We start from the raw sequence: 12,377 nt of genomic DNA on the forward strand, positions 1-12,377 counted from the left end.
CCTAATCCCAATTGAGCGTATAGAAATTGACTTGCCCGAAGATGAAACTACCAAATTCCGTCAATCTAGGGAGGCCCATTGGATTGAGACATTGAATACAGCAAGACCTATAGGACTAAATATTCATCATAATGTAGGCATAGCACCCTTTGTTGTCCCGTTTAATACAACCAGCAATCGAGCAAGCAAGATAGTTCATGCCCACTATAAGAGCCTTCAAGAGAAATTCCCCCATGTCTATAAGCAGAAAATGATAGTTGCATATTCAAAAAATAAGAACTTAAATGATAATATTGTTCATAGTAAACTAAAAACAATCAGTACATAACAGATACTATACTTCTCGCCCATTGGGCGAGTTATTTTTTCTAATTTCAGATCAGAATAAGAACAGAAGAAAACCCAATATCAAGACCCTTAATCCTGATTTCTAAATAAAGTGTCTGCTCCACCCTAGGCCTGTACATTTGGGAGAATCAAACCCTCCCTTCCCCGAAATCTATTTCATTTTATTAGTCCAATAAGGTGCAGAACAGTTGGATATAAAACTCTATTTCATTTTATTAGTCCAATAAGATACAGAACAGTAGGATATAAAACTCTATTTCATTTTATTAGTCCAATAAGATACAGAACAGTAGGGTATAAAACTCCATTTCATTTTATTAGTCCAATAAGATACAGAACAGTAGGATATAAAGTGCATACATTTGGGTGTAACAAATATTTCATTAGTGTAGAACGGTGGGACGTAAAATTATTATTGTTTCGTTTCAAGTAAATAATTTATTCTACTGTTAGACTATCGCCCTAGAAAAAATAAATTATTTATTTTCTAATAAACTTGATTGGTGTAATTTTTATTATCTACCTTTGTTTATTGTCAGTCAGACAATACCTTTGTTTACCTTTCCGTACCCCGAAGATTCCCGCGTAGCCAGATCGTTGCTACCTATAGAACATACATGGGGACACTTGATACCACTAAGTAAAGACGTCTCGTCTCTTACTTTTATGGTCCACAGCTTTATTGTGTACCTATCGTTTGGGAACACCCGATGCCACCTGATGTCACATGATTTTCAAATCGACCAATCACAATGCTTCTATATAGTCAAAATAAGGATTGATTTGTAAATAAGTTCAGGCGCACGAAACAGGTAACCTCACATATGAAAAATGTCGTTTCGATTGATTCACCACCCCCATCGTGTATATTTGGAAGTGAATAACGGTGCTTTCTGAAAAAAAATCTAGGACTATTCTTGATAAGTCTTAATTTGATCATATAGATATTAAGAGAAATTGCATTAAAATTTTATTGGAACAAGCAATAACCGTGTTATCTCCCTTGGATATATTTCAAAACTTGTCTCCTTTTGTTCAATCAAAATATAACTTAAGCGCCCATACTCCATAGCGATTACCAGTTGCGTTTGGTTGCGAATAATTATCCGCTATGTGTAAGCACAACTACTTGCCAAAACCCCGATGTTGTGTCCAAAGAAGTCCAATTATTGAAAAATCAAATTAGAATAAAAGAAACAGCTATATGTTACAACGATAAGAACATAGGTTCACAAAGGATCCTTTCTACCAGCTGGTCCTTGACCAAACCTCTTGGCATTGATCTTTCCCGGATTATCCGTACGGTACAGCTGGGTCGTTTTGAATTGTGAGTGAAGATGGCCAAAATTGTTACAACAAAAGTTCACAGAAAAATGAAGAACTCCAATCACACCCAGTATCGGCCAAGCCTCGGACATTTCCACTCTTTTTGCTTATCGAAGCACAAAAATCCACGGTCGTTGATTCCGGTTCAAGACTGGCCCAAAATTGTGGATCCAATCTACATCCTCTAACGTGTCGAAATTCCTCTTCACCCGGGTATCCGAATGCTCCAATAAATATGACAGCTGTCGCTACAAACAAATGCTGGTCGTTAGTACCACAATAAACATTATTAGATACATGAACTCTCTGGAAGAGACGCCGGGTTGACAATCTTAATTACTTAACAGTTAGTATTGCTCATGCCAATTCTCTGAATCGTTAGACATAAGCTTAGGGGATGGGAGCGGCGAACAATACAGACAATATCAGCAGGAAAATTTTAACAAAACCATCCAGCTCTCCAACAGGCCTCGGCCCCTATGACAAGAGATTACTTCTACAGTCTATTTCATATAAGTATAAGTCGTCCAATAACAAGGAGCCGAGTTGGCTCGTTGTGTGAAACGCTTGCTCGCTAACCTGAAAATCCAGAGTTCAACCCCAACATGGTGGAAATAATACTTTGTAACCCGATTCCCACCTGACAGTGATGCAGGTAAGAGGGGCTGGCAAGGAATAAGCGTCTAGTCGTTCGGATGGGACAATAAACCGAGGCCCCGTGCACATTAAAGATCATTCGACAGTTGACATCGAACAAGAGTAGAGCGCTGTCCACCTTCATCAGTCCGACTAGGTGCAGAAAGTAGGACGGAAATCTCCATTTATTTCATTACCAATAATTCAATATAAATAAGGTTACCCATCTTTGACAGAGACAAAGTAAACGACCACTATAAGGCTGTAAAAACTTACAGAACTACGTACCTTCAGTCACGAGAGACATGCTAGTATTTATTTTAGTTTGAGAATCTATCTTCATCAAATAACCGCCATCTTGGTTACAAGTCTCTTGAGCTCCAGGGAAATCCTTTTTACTGGTACCAGAATATTTGATACATACACCAAGACCAGAATACATGGTGTAACCTTCCGATACACAATCTGTTTCTTCTGAAACAAAGGACGTACAACTCTATTTCTCTTCTAGGAAGCAAATAGAAATGCTTCAAAGATATAATAAAAAAAAAAGTTGATTTATAGAGCTGCCTAGGCAAATAAAAAATTATTACACAAAAACTCTGTTCCAAAAAATGGTATACTTACCAGCTGTTTTCACGAAGAAGGATGACAGTGCCACGTTACCCCTTTGAGTGTCGCTGTTCAGTTTAAAACAGTAACATCGTCCATCTTTGATCGTGGCTATAGGCATGTTTAGCTGACTGGAACACCGAACGAAACACAATCTCGTATTGTTGGCGGCAAAGGAATTTTCCTGTCGAACCATAACTGGTTCCGTTACCGAAACTTTTCTCCAAATCACAGACACCTGCTTAGCGAATGAGACGACAAATAGTTCAAACAACAGTAGCATTCCAAGAAATAGTTCCATTCTGACCAACGTCTACTTGTAGAAATCCGCTGTCGTAATATATAGCTATATAAACTATAGTTTTAAAAAATTTAAGTCTGACGCATAAATCTAGAATGTTAAAGAGGTATTCCGCTTTTTTAGTAAAAGGTTTCCATTATCAAAAACATCGTAAATTATACCTGAAAATATTTCTAAAGTATGTTATTTATATCTATGTATCTTCTTGTTCAAACTGATTTTGTTTTGAAAGGGTTAATTTAAAACTGAGAGTACTAATTGTTAATGAAGCAGTTTGAACTAGTTTTGGTGATTGGCTTTATAATGGCTCGATATTATTGGTTAATACGTTGGAGAATATTTCTCTACAATTAATCGTTTATTTTACTCAAATCGGTTCTCTAGTTTACGTAATATTTTTAAATATTTTTGGCGTTTAAAAATTACCGGCTGGATTTTTTTAATTGTAACTTTCAGATATGTTAAAGGGCACATTTCTACATCTCTAGATTTTGGTGAATAGTTTTCACAGATTGCATCAAAAAAATTTTCGATCTACCAAAAAAAGTAGAATGTCTCTTTAAATAACTAGGTGAATAAATAAATGTTATTTCCCCGTTAAAGCTTGATTTAGACATTGTTAATTGCTTCTAGCATTTAATACATCCGGTTGTGTGAGTATAGACATGCCTTGTTTCAGTAGCGATCTTTAACAATCGAACATAAACGAGAACCAGTGAACTAAAAAGTCAAAATATATAATGCCAGTTTTCTAATTGATTAATTGATTACTATTAGTTACATTGTAGTTTAAAGGAATATTACCTCTTAGTTTGCCCAAAAAATTGATTTGTTCATCAGTGGACTTACCTAAACGCCAGAATTCTTCTATAATACAATAATAACGTAAAACTAAGTAATACACCACTAATCTAAGTGATTTTCAATAATTAATTAGTTCAGTGGATTATATAGAGATTCTATTCTTTAGTCATGGCACCTGGTAAGTCCAACTGATGAATATATACACTTGTTGATCAAGTTTGAGAATTTAAATTTTATGCCCATTCTAAGAGGTAGTATTCTTTTAATTGGTAGTACAAATAACGATTTTAGATAAATCATCGCCTCTGGAAATTTCAGCTCACGCTTCCAATAATCAAATGCTCCATATACAGGATACAGGGCATCATTACTTTGCCCTACAGACTTTAGCACAATAAGTACCATCTCATTTGAACATAATTGTTATTGCAATGTTATCGTTTTGAAACAAGCATGAGCTGTGTTGTCTCCCTTGAGTCGAGCCTTCTAACGTGGACAACTCAATAGGATTTATCGGATTGCTTTTTCTTACACCTCATAGTGATGAAAGTAATTATTTTAATCTTACGAATATAAAATGACAACAACTACATCACCTTTGCCTCTATAATATGTCGGAAAACGGGATAAACGGGATGAAGGTTAACGGTTTTGTATTGATTATAGTGTCCTTATCCCCATTTCATAGAGAATTCAATTCAACTTATCTTCCAATCTGAATGTAAACTCCTTGATGAGTCAATACGGTTATTGTACAACATTGGACATAGCATCCGGGTTTTGGCAAATAGTTATGCTAACACTGAGAACAGTTTAGTCTGGCGCATTTTCAAAATAATTAGATTTCTATATTCCCTTAAAGTGTTTTGTGAAAATCTGCAAAATGCGTGGGGGATCACAGGCGATTTCAATATTATGATTGTGATGTAAATTTTTATGAGGCGCCGCAAGAATTTTATTTCAGTACAAATTTTCTATTTGAAGGGAAATAACTCTTTCAAACATAATCATTTCAAAAGATATAACCTCGGGAATACCAAATAAACATTATTAGCCAGGAGACGTTGTTGACAAACAACATATCAATTACACATAAGCTGTGTGAACTCTGTGAAAGAGATAGCAAGGTGACAAAATATATATCTAAGATGTATTCCTTGGATTGACATAACATAATATCTAACAAAGGCTATGAAGACTCTCCCAATGAAACGACGAATTCAGAAACACTTTCACAGAGGGGCATTAGGTTGCCTTGAAAACTATTGAACGAAGTCCTCTCGACATCCGAAAGGAAATGAATTACATATTGTTCTAAAAGAAATAATATCCGCAAAGTGAATTGTATTTCAGACGTGTTAATTGTTTCTTCCTTGTCGCCATCCTGGTAAGGAAACATGAGCTCAATGAGATGGACGTTTGCTGGCATGCCTGGAGGATCCAGGGGTCAAGCTCCAGTTACGTAGAGAAAGTAATTCTGCATTTTTAATACGCTTTTTCTTTGTAAGTGATGTAAGACAGAGGCCAACAAAAGCTTATACCGAGCAGGCATACTTCTAGCGCCCAGTGAGTCCTTCGCTAGAGTGTCCAGGGTTCAAGCGCCGAAAACTTGGAGATGGCAATTCCGCATTTCAACCCCGGCTTCTTTCTTATAAGTGTGAAAGGGAGGAGGCCAGCATAAGCTTAAACGGAGCAAACATTTATATAAGAATAATTCTAGGCTTTTAGAAGGAATTTTCCTTTTATGGACAGTAGGACATAAAACTTGAGGTCCTATTGTGCCTCAGCGTGTGTGCGTTTATTTCAACCTTTTTAAATAATAGTACAATATAAGAATTGTAAAGAGGATTTCTAAAAATCCAACTGTGTCTTTGAGACACTAATAGCATCAAATTGAACCATTCCATTTTTTTCAGTGAGATGTCTGTGGTTCTTTGCTGGCAGGGTTAATTTAGTTTTGCGTTTAAATTTCAATTTTTGCATTCAGATGTCTGTGGCTCTTTGCTGAGAAGGTGAATATAGTTTTGCGCTTAATTCTCTTGTATAGTGTGGTCATTTCGGGGATATTGGACCACGTTGGTTGGTGGTAAAACGGCTGCAGTGTGGTAATTGTATAAGTCTTGTCCATTTGTTCTTACTATTTATAGAGTAGGAAAATTATGATAGCTTTACCGATTTCCAGTCGTGGTGAAATCTTGTCTCGGAATTCATTTATCATACGTTCGGATTGTATACGATTATATCAAATTTACACCAGTGTCAATCTTCATTAGAGGAAAGATGGACGTGAAAAATGAGAAAAAAATGTGTCGATTCGTTAAGAAATAGGTGACATTACGAAAGGAAATAATTCAGAGGCCAATTATTGTCACGAGTACATCCGGCCTCATGTCATAGTTTTATAGAATCACAGGGGGTCAATTGTCACAAACTTCCACACAGTTATTTTCTATATTACCCGTCAATCAAACAGTGTAATTTGACAAAGTCAATTCTCCCTCCCAGTCATATTCTAAAGATGTCGTTGACATTTGGCGTGTGACTAGAACAAGTACATCGTTTCAGATTCTAGAATTAGTTCAAATGAACTTTTAGGGTATTTGGAATTTTTGGTATTTCGAGCAAGGATTTTTCCAACCGTAAAACCTGCAATACCCGAGTAGTCTGGTAGCAGAATTTTTCACTCAGGAATTCATATATAATACAATATATCAAGTTGACAAAATCTGTATAGCTAAAAAACAGGAAGGGACGATATACTGGCATATATAAAAGAAAGGTCTCCCAATCGTAAAGCTGTAAAAGCAAAAGAGTCGCCTGTAGTAAGTATTTATAAAACATTGGGCTCCTCTCAAAACTATATGCGACACATCAAAGTATTGTATAAAGTATGGTCGCTTTACAAACCGACTTCCAATTGTAAACCCGTGAAAGAAAACCAGAGAGACCCGAATCGCCTGCAGTAACTGTATTTGTAAAACATTTGGGCTATGCAACAGCGTATTGTAAAAAGTAAGGTCGCTTGATAAAAGTAATTCCAGTGGTAAAGCCGGGAAAGCGAGAGAAAGAAACTCAGGTCGTCTGCAATTAACGTATCTGTATAGCATTTACCAACATTTGCGGCATACTACAAGATTTGTAAAAGAATTGGAATTCTGGTTGGTCGGTCGACGAAAGGTAATGCCGTGAAAGAGAGAGAAACTCGAGTCGGCTGCAGAACCAGAATTTGTAAAACACCGGGCTCTTACCAGACGAATGAAGTATGGTCGCTTGCCGAAAGGATTTCCAACGGTAAAGCCATGAAAGCGAGAGACATCCAAGTCGCCTGCAGTAAAAGTATTTGAAAGAGATAGCAGTAACTGGATATAAGAAGTTTATTGGAATCTGTAATAAGATCAATACACACACCTATCGTAGTGGTGGCAGGAGAAACTGTCTTTAATGCCATAAAAGCACATTGAGATGGAAGCGAGCGGATCAGTATCTCGCTATAACCTCTATTGATAACCGACCACTTTCTTTAATTCGATTTAACATAATCTCTGATAGTATACAAAGCCTTTAATTACGTGATTGCTTGAAAATGTTAGAATTTCCAGAGTTTCCTATTTTCTGTACATGTGAAAACAGAATTTTATTTTAGTGATTGTTTGAGAAAAACAAACTTTCGCTTGCGATCGCTTGCATATTTTTGCAATTGTACTTGTGGACAAAGTTTTTGTTTTTTTTTAGAATTAACTTACATGTGAACAAACTTTGTTTTATAAATTTGAATATTGCTCCGACTGAACATGTGAACAGAATTCAAAAGATCGTAGATGGATATGCAGAGTGCTGGGTTTGAATTCTTTTAAGATTGGAAACTTTGACATTCGGTCTTGGGTAATTCAAACATGAATCTAGATTTTTGTTGAAAAAAGAAATCAATTTTCGACGGATTGGACAATCGAATTGGATAGATATTAAGAAATTATTCTTTTATGTGCATGGAGAGAAAATAACTACATAAAATCCATTCTTGAGCAAAATTCTATGAATTTTTGAAGAGGAAAAAAAAAATCAATTCGTTGGAAGATTTGATTTAGATTAGCTACGACACAATATTCCTCATGACGTCATAGTCTTCAGAAAGAACGTCTGAATAGTTTCAATACAAAATGCAGTGCGGTATTGTTTGGATGCTGTTACAGCACTTTAGTTTTAAACAAAGACTTGTCTTTGTTCTGGAGGATATTAGAAAACTAGTGAATAGAGTTCTAGTTGAAAATGTGTGAAAACAATCGTTATAGCTAGTTCTTTGAATTACAAAATCTCATTGTATAGCCCAGTTCGCTTGTAACAAAGTTGTAAAAAATCTGAAATATTGATAGCTTATGGTATCGTCGTGAAAGGCTAGTTTTAAGAATGGATCTGCCATGATAATTTTTTGAAAAGTGTATTCCAAAATCTCCGAAATCGATCGCTCATGAAAAGTTCTTGAAAATTTCTCATTCTAATTTACTGATGTCGTCTTCCTTCGTGTAAAGTTACCAATTTAGATCGAGTATGGTTTGTTAAACTTTTATGCCGAAATATCAAAATTTCGAAAATTTGATTTCCAAAAATGTATCGCTTATGACAAAATTTCCTAATTTTATGGATCGTTCGTAAATTCCTGAAAATTTGTGATTCCAGAGTTCCTGAAAATGGATGTTTATGGAATAAACGATCGGAAATTATATTTTCTCTTTGTGTTATTTTGTTCCATTGTGCATTCGGTGTATTTACAAGTAACGGGATGGGGGACGATGTACCAGGAAAATTCCATGGAGTATATCGGAAAATATTCCAATTATGCCTGGCCAAATCGAGAATTGTCTGCCGTGGTGCCAGGGAATATTGTTCTAGGGGCCTTGCACATGATTCATGAACGTAGCGAGGATAAGATTTGTGGACGGATAATGCCCCAGGGTGGGATTCAAGCTCTAGAGACGATGCTGTATACCCTGGATTATATAAATAACCAATCTAATTTTTTACCCGGAATAAAACTGGGAGTCTTAGCTAAAGATGATTGTGATCGAGATATTTATGGCCTAGAGCAGTCAGTGGATTTTATTAAAGGTAAGTCAACGTCTTCGTCATATCTTGGTCATATTTACTGGATTATCGTGTTAATACTTTCAGCTGAAGATAGTTTACCACAATTTTTAGTAATTTGCTACATTGTGTACCACATTTTGCCCATTCCCACATTTTGCCCATTTACCACATTTTGCCCATTTACCACATTTTGCCCATTTACAACATTTTGCCCATTTACAACATTTTGCTTTGCCACATTTTGTACCATAAATTGTTATATATTTTGTACCACATTAGGTACTACATTTTTCCTATTTGCCACATTTGTAACTTAATTAACATAATTTGTAACCGAATTACAACATTAAAAACTAATATAACCTATGTAACACACTTAAAACCACTTTAACACATGTGTAACCAAAGTAATACACTTAAAACCACTTTAACACATTTGTAACCAAAGTAATACACTTAAAACCACTTTAACACATTTGTTACCAATGTAACACATTTGTAACCAATGTAACACTTTAGTAACCAACACATAAGGTGTTGTTAGCACAGAGCCAGAAAAAATGTGACACACTGATGCAAAACCTGCTGCAAGGACACTTGCGTATTGATGTGTTTTGTCGGTTTTTTCCTTGTGATCGACATTGGCACAGCCATTGACAAAGTAGGCTTGAGATGTCACGAAGGGTGGCCATTGACACTGATATCAGTTCTTGACTTATTTTGTTCGAGGACCATCATAACCTAGTTTCAATTAAAACAACATCCTGGACGGACTATAAAAATAAAATTTGGAGCAAATTCAATTGAGTAAAAATAAAAAATTGCACGGATCAGACATTAGAATACGACCATCACGGGGTCGCATTTATTATCCCATCTGTACAAGACATTTGTACCATACTACTTTAAGTGAGCATTTGTGAATGTATTGCAGCTCCGTAAAGGCTTCTAATCACAAGTTTAGTATCTTCACAATGTCAAGGTATTACGGATATCTTGTGCCTCTTTCGTAACAATAAAACATATGCTGCCTTGAACACATTAACTCACTATAAAATGAAAAATATTTTAGTTTTGTTCATAATTGTTAAGAGGTTGAATAGCTGGAATCCATTCAATAAATTGAAAATAGACATGTTATAATAAATATAAAACTAAACGTTAAGTGAGTCCATTTAAATAACATTTAGTCACACACGTGCGCGTAGGCAGGGAACGTTTACATAAGATAACAATTTCTTGCCTTCTATTTATTGGTATATTTTTACCTCCATTGTAATCAAGCATGTACTCTACTACAGTCCGGTTCTAATGACGTTATTTCAATCAAAGTGTTTCATGTAGGATCGAGCTAAATTCCCCTTAGTACGTAGTAGGCGTTGAGCTTCAGCCGTGCAATACATCAAAATGGACTGGTTGTAGCATATCTAAGCTCCGCCTACTTTCCTCCGAGATTCTATTGGGCTTTCATATTAAGTAATCCAAATATGGTACATCAACAAATTGCTGATAGACCATGGGTTTACTCGAACACATTTTAAGCGATTTATTTCTTAAAAACATCAAAGTAAAATGAACTCTATGTTGCAATAATGTTTATTGTTTATATATTATTATAAGATATACAACTAAAAGGAAACGGAGAAATGTGTAAACACAGATAAAAATATAACTTAAACAAAACAATTAACAAAATACTCCACATGACAGGATACAATAACAATTTTACAGCATGCTCTTCACGCATTGATTCTATAAATTTGTATGAAAACAGCACCATAGTCTTTAGTTCATTGAGCAAAAAATAAAGCAAAACATTAAGCAGTTTTTTCTTTTGCAGAACGAGTCGTTCTGTTGTAACGTTATGTGGTGTTTTTATAGTTTTAACGAGTCGCTCTGTAATAACGCTATACGTAGTGGAAATTCAAAAATAACATATTGGTAATAGATGTAAATTGTTTAGCAACATGTCAGTTACTACTATTATTTGTTTATTTAGTAACTCTCCCAACGTAAGTAACTTCTTATCAAACTGATGTATTCTAGTGCTGAAATCCATAGGCTCTTCTTGTGACCTAGGTCAGTGCTTCTATAGGAGAATATCTCTTATAACACCTACCACAAGTGACCTAGGCCAGTGCTTCTATAGGAGAGTATCTCTTATATCACCTAATACTAGTGACCTAGGCCAGTGCTTCTATAGGAGAAAATCTCTTATAACATCTTATACTAGTGACCTAGGTCAGTGCTTCTATAGGAGAGTATCTCTTATAACACCTAATACTAGTGACCCAGGCCAGTGCTTCTATAGGAGAGTATCTCTTATAACACCTAATACTAGTGACCTAGGCCAGTGCTTCTATAGGAGAGTATCTCTTATAACACCTAATACTAGTGACCTAGGTCAGTGCTTCTATAGGAGAGTATCTCTTATAACACCTAATACTAGTGACCCAGGCCAGTGCTTCTATAGGAGAGTATCTCTTATAACACCTAATACTAGTGACCTAGGCCAGTGCTTCTATAGGAGAGTATCTCTTATAACACCTAATACTAGTGACCTAGGTCACCTACCACTAGTGACCTAGGCCAGTGCTTCTTTAGGACCTACTCACGACCCAACTAAATTTAACTCCATAATAAGCTAAGTCGTATTAGTATTAGTCTTGATTCAAAGCTTTCTCATTGAGTATATTTGTCTCAATGAAGTGTAATGGTACGAAGATAATTGTTTATTAAGCTCGGGCTTATTCTCTAAGTCTAATTAAAGACGACATGCAGGGCGGTAATTGGTTTTCACTACTCCGTGTGACTATATCGAGCTCATTGTTAACGAGGCTTCAGAAATCTGGAGCGATTTATCTTGATTTATCTAGAGCTGGGGGAGTATATTTTAATATCTACCCATGATCCATGAGGCCTACATTCCCATTTTGATAGGATTTGATTACTTAGTAAGATTGTGACCTTGACTGGCATTGTATCAGTTGAAGGTTTTCTAGCAAGTTCACACTACCCATAGTCGAACGTGTATTGTCTATACTAGATTATTGTTAACCTCTTGCCGCTCATCCAGTAGCTACCAATAAGTCTCTGAATAATATATTTTTTTTTTATGGGATCCGGCGACCACTAAGGCTGTATACAAGTTTACGGTGGGTAGAGCCTTACCAAAGTAGCTACAAGGCTCATTCGCATTTTTGCTTGACGTCAACCCCTAGCCACTGACAAGCCTTAGAACCTTTTAGATTATTAATGGGGTCCACCT

The 12,377-nt window shown here is 35.8% G+C and overlaps 3 protein-coding genes across 3 annotated transcripts in view; 2 read left to right on the forward strand and 1 right to left on the reverse strand.

The window, feature by feature from the left end:
• The window catches only part of LOTGIDRAFT_169099 (hypothetical protein), a gene marked incomplete at both ends in the record, with an annotated part of 5,866 nt that extends 5,428 nt beyond the window's left edge, over positions 1 to 438 (forward strand). The window contains one exon of the mRNA XM_009067410.1: positions 379 to 438. Within this exon, the coding sequence (XP_009065658.1) occupies positions 379 to 438 (60 nt within the window). The remainder of the gene's footprint in view (positions 1 to 378) is intronic.
• A 449-nt stretch (positions 439 to 887) lies between these two features.
• On the reverse strand, positions 888 to 3,043 carry LOTGIDRAFT_169100 (hypothetical protein; the record flags this gene model as incomplete). The annotated part of the gene is made up of 3 exons (XM_009067411.1): positions 888 to 952; positions 2,599 to 2,784; positions 2,938 to 3,043. The coding sequence occupies 3 exons, from the start codon at positions 3,041 to 3,043 to the stop codon at positions 888 to 890; spliced, it is 357 nt and encodes a 118-aa protein (XP_009065659.1).
• A 5,789-nt stretch (positions 3,044 to 8,832) lies between these two features.
• The window catches only part of LOTGIDRAFT_133010 (hypothetical protein), a gene marked incomplete at both ends in the record, with an annotated part of 68,071 nt that continues 64,526 nt past the window's right edge, over positions 8,833 to 12,377 (forward strand). Inside the window, one exon of the mRNA XM_009067412.1 lies at positions 8,833 to 9,130. Within this exon, the coding sequence (XP_009065660.1) occupies positions 8,833 to 9,130 (298 nt within the window). The remainder of the gene's footprint in view (positions 9,131 to 12,377) is intronic.

This window comes from Lottia gigantea (assembly GCF_000327385.1).
Source record: "Lottia gigantea unplaced genomic scaffold LOTGIsca_82, whole genome shotgun sequence".
In the NCBI taxonomy this organism is placed as follows: domain Eukaryota; kingdom Metazoa; phylum Mollusca; class Gastropoda; family Lottiidae; genus Lottia; species Lottia gigantea.